This window comes from Paramisgurnus dabryanus, chromosome 3 (genome assembly GCF_030506205.2).
Source record: "Paramisgurnus dabryanus chromosome 3, PD_genome_1.1, whole genome shotgun sequence".
NCBI lineage: Eukaryota > Metazoa > Chordata > Actinopteri > Cypriniformes > Cobitidae > Paramisgurnus > Paramisgurnus dabryanus.
Window position 1 is genome coordinate 26,086,127 of NC_133339.1, and position 14,809 is coordinate 26,100,935.

The 14,809-nt window shown below is 39.6% G+C and overlaps 1 protein-coding gene across 1 annotated transcript in view; it reads left to right on the plus strand.

Annotated features, from left to right (window-relative positions):
• The first annotated feature begins 5,613 nt into the window (after window positions 1–5,613).
• The window catches only part of cacng2a (calcium channel, voltage-dependent, gamma subunit 2a), an 81,333-nt gene continuing 72,137 nt past the window's right edge, over window positions 5,614–14,809 (plus strand). The window contains exon 1 of the mRNA XM_065278585.2: window positions 5,614–7,423. Coding sequence (XP_065134657.1) covers window positions 7,198–7,423 — 226 coding nt within the window. The 5' untranslated portion in view covers window positions 5,614–7,197. The remainder of the gene's footprint in view (window positions 7,424–14,809) is intronic.

The window sequence follows — 14,809 nt, forward strand, 5'->3', positions numbered from 1 at the left end:
ATATCATATTGATGAACCCTTATGAAAATGAACCATGGTTTTATTGTTGTAAAAGTGTAGTAACCATCGTTTTTTTTGTGTGTGTGTATTGATTACTATCAATACAAGCAAAATGTCTTGATTACATATGTAAGCCTTGTTCCCTGAAGGAAGGGAATGGAGACGTCGAGTCTTGACCGATGAATTGGCCAATCTACTTCGAGAAGCTTCTAAAACGCCAATGAACTTGGCATGCAGTAATTGACCAACCGAGTATAAAACGGGCAGCTAGTGCAATTCCAAATCAGATATTTACACTGAGAAAGCAGAGCATCAGTGCCCAGCCGACCTCAGCAATGGTACAGCAAACTGTGGCGGTGGGATGTGACGTCTCCGTTCACTTCCTTCACGGAAGTTACATACGTAACTGAGACGTTCCCTTTCAGTTGATAACTACGACATCATGTTGTGACCATCGAATTGGGAATCTCTACCAAAGAGCCACTGAAGCTGACCCTTCCAGTGCCTGCATAAACCTTCCATCTCTAGATCTGAAGATAGTGAACTAGCTACACTGGGAAGTGAACCCATAGGCGGAACAAGGGACACTGCATGGCCCCCCCATGGAAGTTACGACTGGGTGGCGTAAACATGAACAACTAATAGGTTCTCAGATATAAAAATCTCTAATTAACATCACATACTAGAGAGAGGTGCAGAGTGACTCTGCTAAGGGAAAACGTGGGCTGGTAGAATTAACGCAACGGAAATACACACAATTAGTAGGAACCCAGCAAGGGGGCGCTATATGGACGCCAGGCCTATCACAGGTTACAAAGAATACAGCTGATGAAAGGCTGACAGCCGATGCTTCACAACATCAGCCGCCAAGGGCGGTGGAGGAGTACCAAGCTTTTTGTAAGCATTTTGGCACTAACAGCATTCCGTATTGGTACTACTGTGTACCACCAAAGCGGTGTAGCAAGCCAACATGCGAGTTGGCACTCAGCGTTTCACTGGTGCATTAAACAAAGCCATAACTTGTCTGTTGCATCCATATTAACCGCAATCTTCACAATAAACATACTTAAATGCATGTGTCTTATAAACAAGAAGCAATAACAGTATGATGTGCAAAAGCAAAAAGTGTCACACAATCAATTGTTTTTCGGTGTTTATTTGCAAGTAGTGCAATCTGAAAACACAGAACGGTGCAGTGCAGTTGGAATGCTTCAAGGTAAAAGGTTACAGATAAAAAATGGACACAGAAAATAGAGTGCGCTCAAACCACAAACAATAACGTTAGCGGAAGATGTCTTTTATGCAAGTCGGACTAAATGGTCGCGTTGTGGTTGGATAGTGCAGATGAAGGCGTGGCATCATTATATTATGATCCCCTTACTACATCATGGGGGAGCAAAATCTGAAAGACCTGTTTTTGCACATGCTTGCAGTGAATGGTTTACCAAAACAAAGTTACAGGGTTGCTATTTTTCCTGTTTTTGGGGTTGGTAGAAGCACTGGGGACCCAATTATAGCACTTAAACATGGAAAAAGTCCAATTTTCATGGAATGTCCCTTTAATATAGCCTGAGGGAAAACTTCTTGTGTCTGGCTGTCATGTAGTCATGACATCATTTTCTGTATAAGGCTCAAACTGTTTAAACATATTACAACAGTTTGATCTTTCAGATACCTGTAGGATATGAATGGTAGTGGCACTCTCTCTCTCTCTCTCTCTCTCTTTCTCTCCCTCTCTTTCTCTTTCTTTCTCTCTCTATCTTGCAGAGAGACTTAGAAAGAGCAGGAGGTGTAATTAGAATGCGAAGGAGCAAGCCGCTGCTGCAAATTGAAAACATATTGATTCTCCCTCAGCTCTGTTCTCCCTAGCCTGAGAACAGGAGAGAGGTTCACATACAAGGAAGGTGAGACAATTGGATAAAGGGGTTTGGGTTGGAGGGTTGAGAGAATATGGAAATCGAGAGAGAGAGAGCGGGATTACATCACACTTTGAATTGGATAGAAAATAATGGCAAACATTTTTTTATTAATAGTTTAGGTCGAAATAAGTTTAGGATGATTTTGTCCTTGATATACAGGTTTTTACCTCACAAGTTAATCCACCTTAATTTTTGTCCCACATAAAACAAAAAGAGGGATCTCTTCCCTCATGCTATAAAATAGATAATTTACCTAGTACATCGTGTATGAGGACTCCACAACACTCAGCATTCCAACAAGAAAAGTTTAGGGACGTGGATTTGTCCACAATGTCCGTTTAGCATATCATTTCATGTTTGTTTATGTACACATACCTGCAGTGTCTTCAGTAGCTGGTGTCGGACTGCATTAAGCTATAGACACCAAACAGACTGTTTGAAAATCATCTGTTGATGGAGCCACGCATTATGTAAAATGATCGAAATGCTTAGCTGAATGGTTGAATCTGATTGAATACAATTTTTTTGAAGGCGTTTCTTTTTTTTAACACATTTTCATTAACTTTTAATTAAACTGAATTCAAAAGAGAAGCCCACTGTAGCAACAAGATTAAACATGAGGGTAACTTTTTTCAATGTAAAGCACAGAGCAGTCAGTATGTGAATGGGTGAAAGATAAGTAAATTATACATACACACACACACACACACGCATGTGCGTGCGCGCGTGCGTGCGCGCGTGCGTGTGTGTGTGTGTAATATACAGTTCTGGGGAAAAGCATTTTAATATAACAATCTGTGTGAAACAGTTTACAAAAGATATTAAAAAAGTAACATTTTGCAAATGGAGCAAAATAAAGAACCGAATATACCACACAGCGCCTTCTATCAGATGTTCACTGTATTGTATCAAATTAGTAATTTTGGATCACAATGATACTTAATACATTTTACAAACTGCCTTACAGGCCGGTCCGATAAAAGTGCTCAAGTTGCCGGATATGGCTTGGGATGCCAGATATTACTTGCGGGCTATAGTTTGCCCACCTCTGCTCTAAAGGCACCTAACAAACAGATCAAGTCACTCTTAAAGTTTCAAAGAAACTATAAAATGGCGGCGTGGGTACTGGGTACTTAATGCGTATTGTAAGAAAGTATTTTTTTAATGCATACCTTAAAAATATATAGCAAAATTTGAACATTCAACCCAATCATCCGGATCTGTGAGACAAATAAGACAAATTTATGTGGTAAAACAAACATAAGATGTATTTAGTCTTACCTGTGGGACCTTCAGCCCAAGAAATACTGTACCGTCTGCGCCAAAGACAGAGTATGCCCCGAGGCAAGTTTTACCAAGAGACTCCATATAATCGCATCCAATTAATGAAATCACAAAAAACGGCCAGTTCAAAGGATCACATTATCCTTTGCATTTTCATCACCGTATCATGCTCTCTCTGATTCACTCTTTCTCCTCACAATTCATTTAAAGCATTTCTTAAGCCAATGCTCCAGGGTTGTTTTAACAAGCAGTTGATTAGCTGTGGTCTTTTGCAGGCTAACGTTAAGGGTCCAAGTGGGAAGGATGTACCGTGCATGCATATCATGCCTTCGAATCACACTCCCTGCTCAGTGGTAGGAAACTATTTCCAAAGTCAGTGTGGTCCAGAACCAGCAGGAGCAACAATATGAGGAAGCTGTTGTAGCAGCAACTCTAAAACCACACAATCACCCCCCATTGCTTAGGATAATGGAGCCACAATCAATTTCGGTGTCACTTTAAGCTCTCTGCTAATAAACTCCATTCGCCTTAAAATGTTAGCTGTAACCTGATAATAAGCACAGCGGTATCCCAGGTAATATTTCACATGAAATATGCTTTGTTGTCAATGATCTGTGTATTTCAAACAAATTATTGCACAAAACTAAGGTAACCTCAGGGTATTATCAGTACTGATAAAAAACATGCCTATTTCCCCACTCATTTTACCATTAGGCAAGGCAAGTTTATTTGTATAGCACATTTCAATTCAAAGTGCTTTAGAAATTACATCACTCATAGACGCCCCAAGCCCCTTCACCTCCCCACCTAACACATTTTGATCCCTAAAATACCCATTCATTTATGTCCATTTAATCATTCCCTATTGGTTCATAGTGGATCACACACTCATGCTCAGTGGTCAAAGCCAGAACTGGTGTTTGCTCATTGTTCATTCCAGTGATCATGACACAGCTAATAGAGGCTGGATTAGTGTGCAGGAATGAAGAGGGCAAACACACAGAGACTAATGATGGAGACCAGCCAGTCTGCACCACTCTGTCCCATGCAGCCAAGCCCATTTTCATTGTCCCATCATACAGCATGCATACCATATTTCTCTATTCGAACTTTGTTTTGGAATGGATTGATGGCCTGTGTCATGTCTTTATAACACAAGTGAGTGTTTGCCGCTCGTCTGCGTTATAGCTTAAACTCATTTTCGACGCTTTGCCTGTCCCTATTGATACTAATGCACTGCCTTTTATTTATGTTCGCAAGCATAGATGCCGTATATGCTTCTTTATCTCATTCTTTCTTTCCGGTTCTGAAATTACACTCCACAATTCCCTGCTTCAGTAGATCTACTACCCTATATATTTGTCCCCTTACTCTCTCTCTGTTAGTGCGCTCTCCTCATCTCTGTCGTCTGCGCTTTGAATCCAGAGTGGTCCAGCACTGTACAAGACTAGAATTTTAAGCATGTCCTTTGGTCAGGAGAAGGGAGCGGTAGAGTTGGCTGCTGTATGCATGCAACTTAAAAGGGCTATAAAAGAGGGCTGTAGCATTGCACATGCAGCCTTAAAGCAAGTTTAATTGTATACTGTTAGCATTTGATTAAGAGATCGTTTTTTTAACCAGCAGTTGATGGTGTTCCAATATCTGTTCAAAGATTGTCAGCAAAGATTGTGTGTTTGATCTTCAGGGAACGCACATCCTGATGAAATGTATAGCTTGAATGCGCTGTAAGTCAATTAAGATAAAATGCATGAATGAATGCAGAGCGGTGTGCAAGCGCGATATATCGTGCCGCTTTACACTTACATGAGCTGTCCATGTCCCTGGCCACTCATTGCGCTCAAAACAACGTGCGTGTGCTTGTGCGTATTACACAATAAATCGTTATGTTACGCGGTTTGTTCGTCTGTACAGTACAATCGACGTGATTCGCGTCTTCGTTAAACGGTCCCACACAACGCTGAGATCGACATCAAAACCCTCATGTGCTGTTTTTTTTACTAACATTAATTTATCGTAAATGAAGAAAGCGCATTAATACGCTTTATAAAGGCGGCAATGGTAGGACGCACAAGGACGTGTGTTATAACAAAATTGGACAACTATGCAGTAGGCCTATTTAAAAAATTCATTCAGTTCAAACGAGTGTTTTTGGGATTAACCCTTCCTCATCAATCAACATTCATACACATACTATAACTGAAATCTGCATTCTTATGTTCTGCTCCTCTGCTTCGTCCAAATAAACGTGTTTTGATACCATCAACCGCCACGGTTTGGAGAAAATCTTCACCCTTCGCACAGCGGCCTTTTCTGTCGCCGCACATCCCTCCTTTGGTTGTATTATTTTCTCTCTCTCTCTCTCTCTCTCTCTCTCTCTCTCTCTCTCTCTCTCTCTCTCACGCTGTCTCACTCTCTCGCTCTCCCTCTTTCTGAGCCACAGCGCGCCTGCCTACATCCCTCTCCAAAATTTTCACTAGCACACAAGCGAAGGGGGGAGAGAATCGAACCCTTATCCTTCTTTCCCAGCACATCAAGTTCCTCATCTCAGGTCTTTCTTTCTTTTACATGGCGCAAGGGCTCTGCATGCGGGACGATACTGGTTCCGGTTCTGGGCGCGAGAAAGCCAACGCGGATTTGGATAACGGAGCATCACTGACGGGTGTAGAATACAGCAGTTCCGGCGCCTCCGCCTTCTCGTTCTCCTCCTGCCGGCTCTATGACGAGTAATGGTCGGCTCGTTCTGCTGGATGCTCCCTGCTCTAACCGGATCGTCGACGGTACCTTATTGCACAGCAGATTGCCATTTTCGGAAGAAACCTTCAGAGAGCTAGGAGATACATATGGAAACTGGGGACCAGAATTTTAGGAAAAAGGATATATAGTAGTTCTTTATTTTCTTCCATTTTCGTTTATGTTTATTAATTTATTTTGCTCTCGGTGAATTTTCTCATTTCATCGTTGACTTAATTTGTCAAATTGATGTAACGGCGGCATCAGTAGCCTTTATTAGATTTACGGTCTTAATTCTGAACATTCCTTTCGTTGATTTTGAACTGGACTATCCTGCCTCTCCATGTATCCTATATTTCTGTGCTCCTGTAACTAAATAGAGCTTCCCCTTATTTTTTGTAGTCTACCTTTCTCTTTTCCGCCTTTCCCTCTTGATTAGAATAGACTAGGGTTTGCTTAGCCATATTAAGAAAGAACAGCGTGTTTTTAAGCGATTTGCAGCTACGTAGGTCAACAGTTGTTGTAACACATCAAATTGTTTAGATATATTACGATTGGAGGCAAAGCCTTCCATTACTCCATCAACTCTCCACCCCTTTAACGTCTGTTATTTTCATCTAAATCCCACATTGTTCCTAAAGCTGTATTTATCTTCAATTCCTCACACATCAGAAGACAAACTACCAGCTATTTATGCGCCTAAATTGTCATAATTAGATACAAGTATTGTTCAAAAGCTCTCTCCGCGTACTCGCAACATTTGCTTAAGATCATATTCATTAACCGACACATAAACGGCACTGTTGCTTTATTTCGTTTGAATGACAAGCTTGGGCCATGATTAAAAGCCTAGGCAATTACCAGTAAAGTGTATATTTCTATATTACCATTACCTTTGATTATTGGCTTTGCAGCATTAATGTTCGTGTAAGTTTTTACTGTAGCGCTAGCTGCTGCATATCTTACCTCGTTTAAAAAAAAAAGAATATATAGACGATAAAGATTATTTGCTCTTGAAACAAAATTACATAAGCTGAGAAAGCGTGCTAAATATTAGCTTTACCCTTACAGAAATAGCCAGAAAGGCTCACCCATTTCTTCCTCACTCGGTTCTCACCCAAACGCAACCATAAGGTTCCTACCGCATCCACCCCCTTCCCCCTCCTTTCGCTCAAATATATCCCATTTTTTTAGTTTGGTTTGGTCCCGTAAATTTTCAAATATTTATTTCCTATACATCAAGAGGAAAGGGGGTCCCCCTTTCATGGAATGCGGAAACATGGGCGTGTTTGACCGCGGAGTTCAGATGTTATTGACCACGGTGGGCGCGTTCGCCGCCTTCAGCCTCATGACCATCGCAGTGGGCACGGACTACTGGCTGTACTCGCGCGGCGTCTGCAAGATCAAGAGTAACAACGAGAATGAGACCAGCAAGAAGAACGAAGAAGTGATGACCCATTCGGGACTGTGGAGGACATGTTGCTTGGAAGGTAAGAGACCAATGTTTGTCAGTCTCTCTTTGTTCGACAGCTGGTTACGTTTGGTTGTTTTGAATGAATGATAATTTCTTAAGTGGCACATGTGTGTTCGTGTTAGTACTTACGGAAACGAACCCCCCCTCCCTTTCGGGCCTGTACTACAGTGTGCTGTTATGTGGTAACGATTGTTTAGCGCCTTTACGTTCAGCACCACGGACAGCGACCATAACGCGCTACGCAAGATCCACATGTATCACATTTAAGAAACGGTGTTTAGTTTGTGATATAGTACAAGTACAATGTGAAATGTTGTCTATTTGATTGAAGGTAGCAGATGTGAATGTAGATAAATGGACACTTCTGGGACCACCACATGGTAGCACCTGGGAAAGAAATTCACTCGGGTCAGCAGGCACAGATTTCCTGTCATGCTCCAGTGAAGGCACTGACTGCTGACTTTGACCTAGCAATGTCACCTTGTGAGGTCATTGAGCACAACAAATGCTCTTCTTTCTCACCAGGGCTCAAAGGATTCACTGAAGATGGCCCGGGTCTCTTTGGCACATAGCCATATGCAATTTGTGTAGTGCACTGAGATACACATCTTTCACTGCTTCTAGAGCACCGCGCTGTGTGGGCTGGAAAATCTATAGCCCTGTTTTTGCATTATCTTCAAAAAAGTAAACGGGTGATTTGAATTTGCAAAGACGTAATGTAATCGTTTATCATTTATGCTGATAGAGGAGAGTTACCATGCATGAAAAACCGCAGGATCTGAATGAGCATAAGTTCCCATGTTTATTGGACCATGACCACATGTTGACCAAAAAGAGTGACTTTGGCCACATCTGTGAGTGTGCCCTCAACATCTGTTTGTAAGTTTTTCCTTAAGGTTTGTTTGTGAAATGACCCAAAGGCTCAAGGCTTACAACCTCGGTCACTGTATAACATTTGAAAACACTTGGATGATGGAGATCTTGGTGCCTCATGTTAACCACCAAGTGGGATCTGATTAACATTTTCATGTAAAATATCTCCCAATAGCTTCTTTAATAGTGCTTGCATTTAGAAGTGTATGCGTCCCTATCATTTGGCTCAGATTTTAGCATTTCACAAGGCTGTTGATTTGTGAAACGATTGGGAGTCGAGGTTGCATAAACTGAAAGATTGTTCTAATTTGAAGCCGAAAAGTACAGTATGTTTAGTCTTAACTAATTGCTAGTTGGTCAGATTAGTTCTTAAGACACAGTTTTATCTCAAAGGCTATGCAACTGGTCACTGGTTGTTAGTAAGACACAGAGACTGGTTGCATTAAAGTTGGATGCCGAGGTAAAATCCATTGGAATCCAAATGTAAATGTCATAATATGTGAGTTTGTTCAGCCAATTTTACTGATACAAAATTAACACAACTAATAATGCCAAGCCATAAAAAAATGTGTCAGAAAAAAATATAACAGTTCTAAACAGACTGTAAAACCAAAGTGGGTTGGATAAAATCATAAACTCTAGAATATAACGTAAATTAAACCTCTTTAGTACACCATGCAGTTCAAATGCTCATCACAGTCGGCTCATTTGCAAAATTAAGTAGGCTGATCCATGATAAGTCTTAATTAAAACCAAAATGCAAAACATCTGTATTCCTTCTGTTCTTTGTTTACCCTTTCCACAAAAATGACACAAGCAATTAGCTGAAACAGCAAGTAACCGTCAATCGTCAACCTCCCCTGTTCTATCCATCAACCAGGTACCGCCTCTCATGCATAAGACGGCTAGGATGTAAATCTCAGTGGTCAGTACAGAAAATGATTTGCTGGGGAGGAATAGATTTACAGCATGCAGGTGGGCAAGTGTGTTAGTGTAATTTGTCCCTAGAGTGTTCCGAACTGATGAGAGAGGAGAAACACCCTCAGTGGGCTGCCCTCAGCAATATTACAAGCACTTCACATATTTAACATCAACACTTGTATCCACCCACAAGTGACGTGCACTGTAGACCAATCTAGAGTATTACACCTACAAATACTCCTTGCTTCAATAACCAGTTTTGTCTCTGTAACCTTAAATAGGAACATCAAATTACCTATATGAAATATTGGAGATAGGAGAGTTTATTTGAAAAGTATTCAATAAACTTCTTTATACGGTGTTGCTTGTATAATTGGTAATAGGTTTGATGGGCTGCTGTGTGTGTGTGTGTGTATTCGTTAGGTGAAACTAATGTGCAAACAACAGTGTGTTTGTGTCAATGTGTGAAAGTTTTAAGATATACCTCGATAAAAAGAGCAAAAAACAGATTTACAGTATATGTGAATCCAGAATATGTGCCTAATATGAGACTAGCTAAATTAAGATTGGCATTCTTTCAGTGCTAAAATACAGCTTGTATTGACTATAGAGAATTACACTTGCTCTGACTAGTCTGCTTTGAACGATATTGCAAAAATCATTTAAAGAGGTCAACAGCTGTCTGAGGTTTAATTTGTGAAGTTCTAAAGATATACTTGTATTTGGGTTGAATATGTGATGGCCCTTTTTCATGTCTGTTAGAATTTGTTTTAGTATGTATTTTACACTGTCAGAAAAAATGATCAGAAATGGTCCCTAGCTGTAACTAGGGCAGGACCCTTTAAAATGCCCTAATATGTATTTAGGTACAGATATACATTTGGTACAAATATGTTGAGGTACTAATATGCACTCTTTGGTACCAATAGGCACCTCTATTGGCACAAAGGTTTGCTTTTTTTAAAGGGTACTGTGACAGCTAGGGATCTTTTTTTTTTTACAGTGTATGCATTTATTACTACTATAAGCACATTTATTTTGTTGCCGATGAACATAAAGTTGGCCCAAAAATATTTAACCCACAGTTTAAAATATATCAATGTAAAATTGCGTTTTTTCCAAGAGTGGCATTAAAAGAAAGTAAAACATTTAACAAAAAGAAAGTTGTTACTAAATTATAAAATATTAAAAGGTAGTTAGGATAAAACATATAAGGTAACTAGGATTCTGATTAACAAGCATAGTGAAAAATTTCCAGACAAATGTCATGAACTACTGTACTTAAAGTGAATATAAAAAGTAAAATCACCAGTGTTAAATGTACACTGCATGTTAATATATGGGTACCACCAGCACTGTACATCTAACACTAGTGATTTTGCTGTGCACCCTGTAAAATTTGCAGGTTTTTGTGAAATTGCTATTAAAGTGAATAACAAAAGAATCATTTAGGTTCAATAAAAACTATATAATAACCTTGCATAAGTCTGCACACCTTTACAGTATATAATGGGGATTGGGGATTGTGATTGTGTTCAGAATCAACTCATCACATTCAGACTTTAGACAATAATCAAAAAGTGAAAAAAATATGGCATAACCAGTGACATTTCTAAGACCAGGACATCCACCTAAAATTGATGAGAAGACCAGAAAACTTTTAAGGAGGGCTGCCAAGAGGCCTACAGCAACATTAAAAGAATTGCAACAATATCTGGCAAGTACTGGTTGCACCCTCCATGAGCCATTTATAACTTCCAAGTCCGGCTAAAGTTTGGAAAAAATATATTATTGGCCATATTACTAAAAAAAAAATATTTGGTGCAAAAAAACGTCACCAAAAAAACACTATGTCCACAGTAAAGCATGGAAGTGGCACCATCATCCTTTGTGGCTGCTTTTCTTCAGCTGGAACTGAGGCTTAAATCGGAATGTATGGAAAAATGAATAGCTCCAAATACCAGTCAATTTTGGCCAAAAAATTTCTGCCAAAACACTTGGAATTTCACCTTTCAGCATGACGACGACCCGAAGCACACCCACAAATCAACAAAGAAATGGCTTTACCAAAACAAGATCAATGTATTGAAATGGCCCAGCTAGAGTCCAGATCTGAATCCCATCGAAAATCTGTGAGGTGATCTGAAGAGGGCTTTGCACAGGAGACGCCCAACCAATTTGACAAAGTTTAAATGCTTTTGCAGGGAAAAATGGCAGAGTATTGCAAAGTCAAGATGTGGAATGGGTGCTGATGGCGCAGTGGATAAGACCTGGATTCAAATCCACTGTTACACACCATTCCTGAGTAAGAAACTTAACCCATAGTTGCTCCATAGGCCTGCGACCGCTGACATATATAGCAATAGTAAGTCGCTTTGGATAAAAGCGTCAGATAAATGTAAATGTAAAACTGATTGACTCTTAAGCTGAATTCAGACTAGCAGCGACTAGCAGGACCAGAGCAAAGCAATCTCATTGATTTCAATGGAAGCTTGGCAACTTTCGGAAACATGAGCGACAGTGATCGTTGGCGACTGGATGGGCCGTGTCCAGTCACGCAACAAATTTGAGAAATGTTTAACTTTATGCAAATGATGAGCGACTTTCGGGAGGGAATACCGATGACAATGAATCAGTAGAGTTCGTCATCCGTCTCTCGTCAGTTACTAAAGTGGACAGTACTCATTTGATAGTAACAACCAGATTTAAAAACGCCTCTTTTGAAAGACTTGAGCGACACACAGTGACAAAGTCGCTTATAATGTACCTTTTCACATTAAGATTGCATGCTGTGTTAAAATTTAAAGGTACTTCAACTAAGTATTAATTTAGAGGTGTGCACACTTATGCAACCACATTATTTTAGTTTTTTATTGTTACTTCCCTGTCCCTAAAAGATATTTGTTTTAATGGAGTTGTACAGGTTATAAATTCTGAAATTATTTATCTTGGTCTATTTTTTTAAAACCTTAATTTAAGCAGGGGTGTGTAGACATTTTATATCCCCTATATGTGTTTACTCTGCTTAAATGCTTGTGTGAACTTGACTTTATTCATCCACAAAATATTACCTTGGATTAATTCAAACTAATCGGATAAATGCCAAACAAATGTGTAGTTCTGAAAAAAGTTTATATACTTTTTAGTTAGGCTTTAATGTGCAAATACTTTTTAAGGGATGCTGTATGCTGTGTATTCAACCTAATACGTCAGTTTAAGCAAAAAGTGTCAACTCAAGTAATTAGGGCAAAGTTTTTGGTTTCTGTTACTGCAAAAATCAAACCACAAAAAACTTACCGTTGTCATGCCTCTCAGTGAAAGTTGACAGCTTGTTAAGGTCTTATTCTGGACACCTGCAGTGCCATTATAGTGCCACTGTGGATTACAATGTGTCCCTAGAGTGTGGTACCAAATATGAATCAACATTACATTGCATCTACTGTACAGTATGTAACATCCAGTAAACCAAAATGCACAAGCATGCATATACCCATCCAAACATAATGATACGTTGCCATGATAGAACAATAGCTGGTATGTGGTGGGCCATCCAATCAAATGACTTACAGTATACTGTACTTGGATGGGGTTGCTGAGAACTACAAATAATCTGTGTTATTAATCTTCATTACACTAACAATACATCTTAGGGTAGGGCACATCGAGAGCACCGAAACAGCATTTCGAAGTACAATGACAAAGGAGGTGCAGTTATGCTCCTTCCATTTTCAACACTACCCAACACTTATCATTCTGAATCTCTATGAGAGCAAGTTTACCCAAGAAGATGGATTGTTCTCCCAAATGCTATGAGTTGCCATAAATATTTTCTGGGCCACGGGGGGTTGTTACTAATGAATGGACTTTTCGCACTTTGTTTTCTTTTGCATGCGGCCAAACTGTGCATTTAAAGAGATAACCCACACCGTCTCAGCAGCAGGGGCGCAAAAAACTCTTGCATTTTTCTCACTTTTAGATAGTTTATATTCACAGATCTGTTCTTTTTAAGAAAGTGTCTGTGAGGTCTCATACCCAATATTCATCCAGGTAAACCAACCTACAGTGTGCCCGCAGTGCATGCTGTGTGCTAGTATTGGTGAAGGGCATCTTGGGAGTTGTTTTCTGTGATTTAAAATCTTTGGTTGTGTGTGAGAGTGATACATGTATGTACTTGCAAACTGCAACGTTTTTTTGCAGGATTTGATAAATAGCGCCATGTGCATGTGTCCATATATGTGACATAGGCTGAAATAAATAGCAGTGGGCTTCAGCTATGCCTGGCACTGCTGTAGAGATGGATTACGCTCATCAACTTATCAGATAAGGATTACTAGCCTGGCATGTATCTTCCTAGCTAATGACCCATGTCCAAAGTGGCATTACACATCACTACAGCAAATCTTAACTAAACACCCTAAAACTCTGCTCCAAACTTTCCTAAATAAAAAAGTGAAAAAGACTAAATCCACTTGTCCCTAGCCACCATCTGCCCATGGCATCATAAACTACACAGTTCATTATTTCATTGGCACGGTTGACGTGGGTTTCTTCTCTTTTAGTAACACTTCAATACCATGATCCACTTATCCTATAAACACTACTGATGTGATGAAGAGTGGGAAAACACTCTTGAGCAACTGGCCCATTACTGTATGTGCTCTGCCAAAACATCTTGTGGGTAATGTACAGTGAAAGCCCACAGAGCATTTCACCATATTGCACAATGCATTTTATCACCATGCACAATGTTGTTCATTTGGCCTAAGTCATTCAGCAATCTAATTGGTAAGGTGGACGTTTTATGTGAATATTTATCAGATTTTTGTTTTGGCGCTTTTGTATATTTATTTAAAAATAATTGTTTTAACTTGGCCCTGGTATAGCAGATGGACCAGCATGGCCACATAATTTACTTGGCTGGTAAAGCTAAGTTGACTAGAATGGTCTCTGGTGAAGCTGGTTTTCCGAGGATGTCTAAGCTAGATACAATTTTTGTGGTGACATTAGGATCCCATGATGGATACCAACATCCAAACCAACTTGTTCAAGAAGGTACAAAACGTATCACTGGTACCTTTTCAAAAAGTACACTTTGTACCTAAAAAGTACATACTGGTACCTCAAATGTACAAATCTGTACCAAAATGGTTCATATTAGGACCTTTTTTTAAAAGGTACCATCCTAGTGACAACTTTTGTACCTTTTATCTGAGATTTTATAATGGTGACAGTAATACAGGTCTTTTGAAGCAGATGTGCTTTAATTCTTTACAGTTTGCATGTTAACCCTTTCAGAAAAGAGTCTTTAAATACCTATGAAACTCTGTCACTACAATCATACACATTTCGCCCGCAGGCTTTTTCTGTTATTTCCTAAGCTTTCTTTTGAGCATTCCGCTGTTGTTACCCTTTTTTAAAAGTGTTAAAGAGCACCTATTTCATTGCTTAAATAACAACGTTATTTTGTGAATTTTGTATAATACAATGTGTTCCCATGGTTTATGGTTCAAAAAACACATTATTTTCCAAATACCGTACATTCTTGTAGCTCCAGATATCCTGCCTTTCTCAATCGCTTTGATTTTGTACAAAACTCATCGATCTGAAA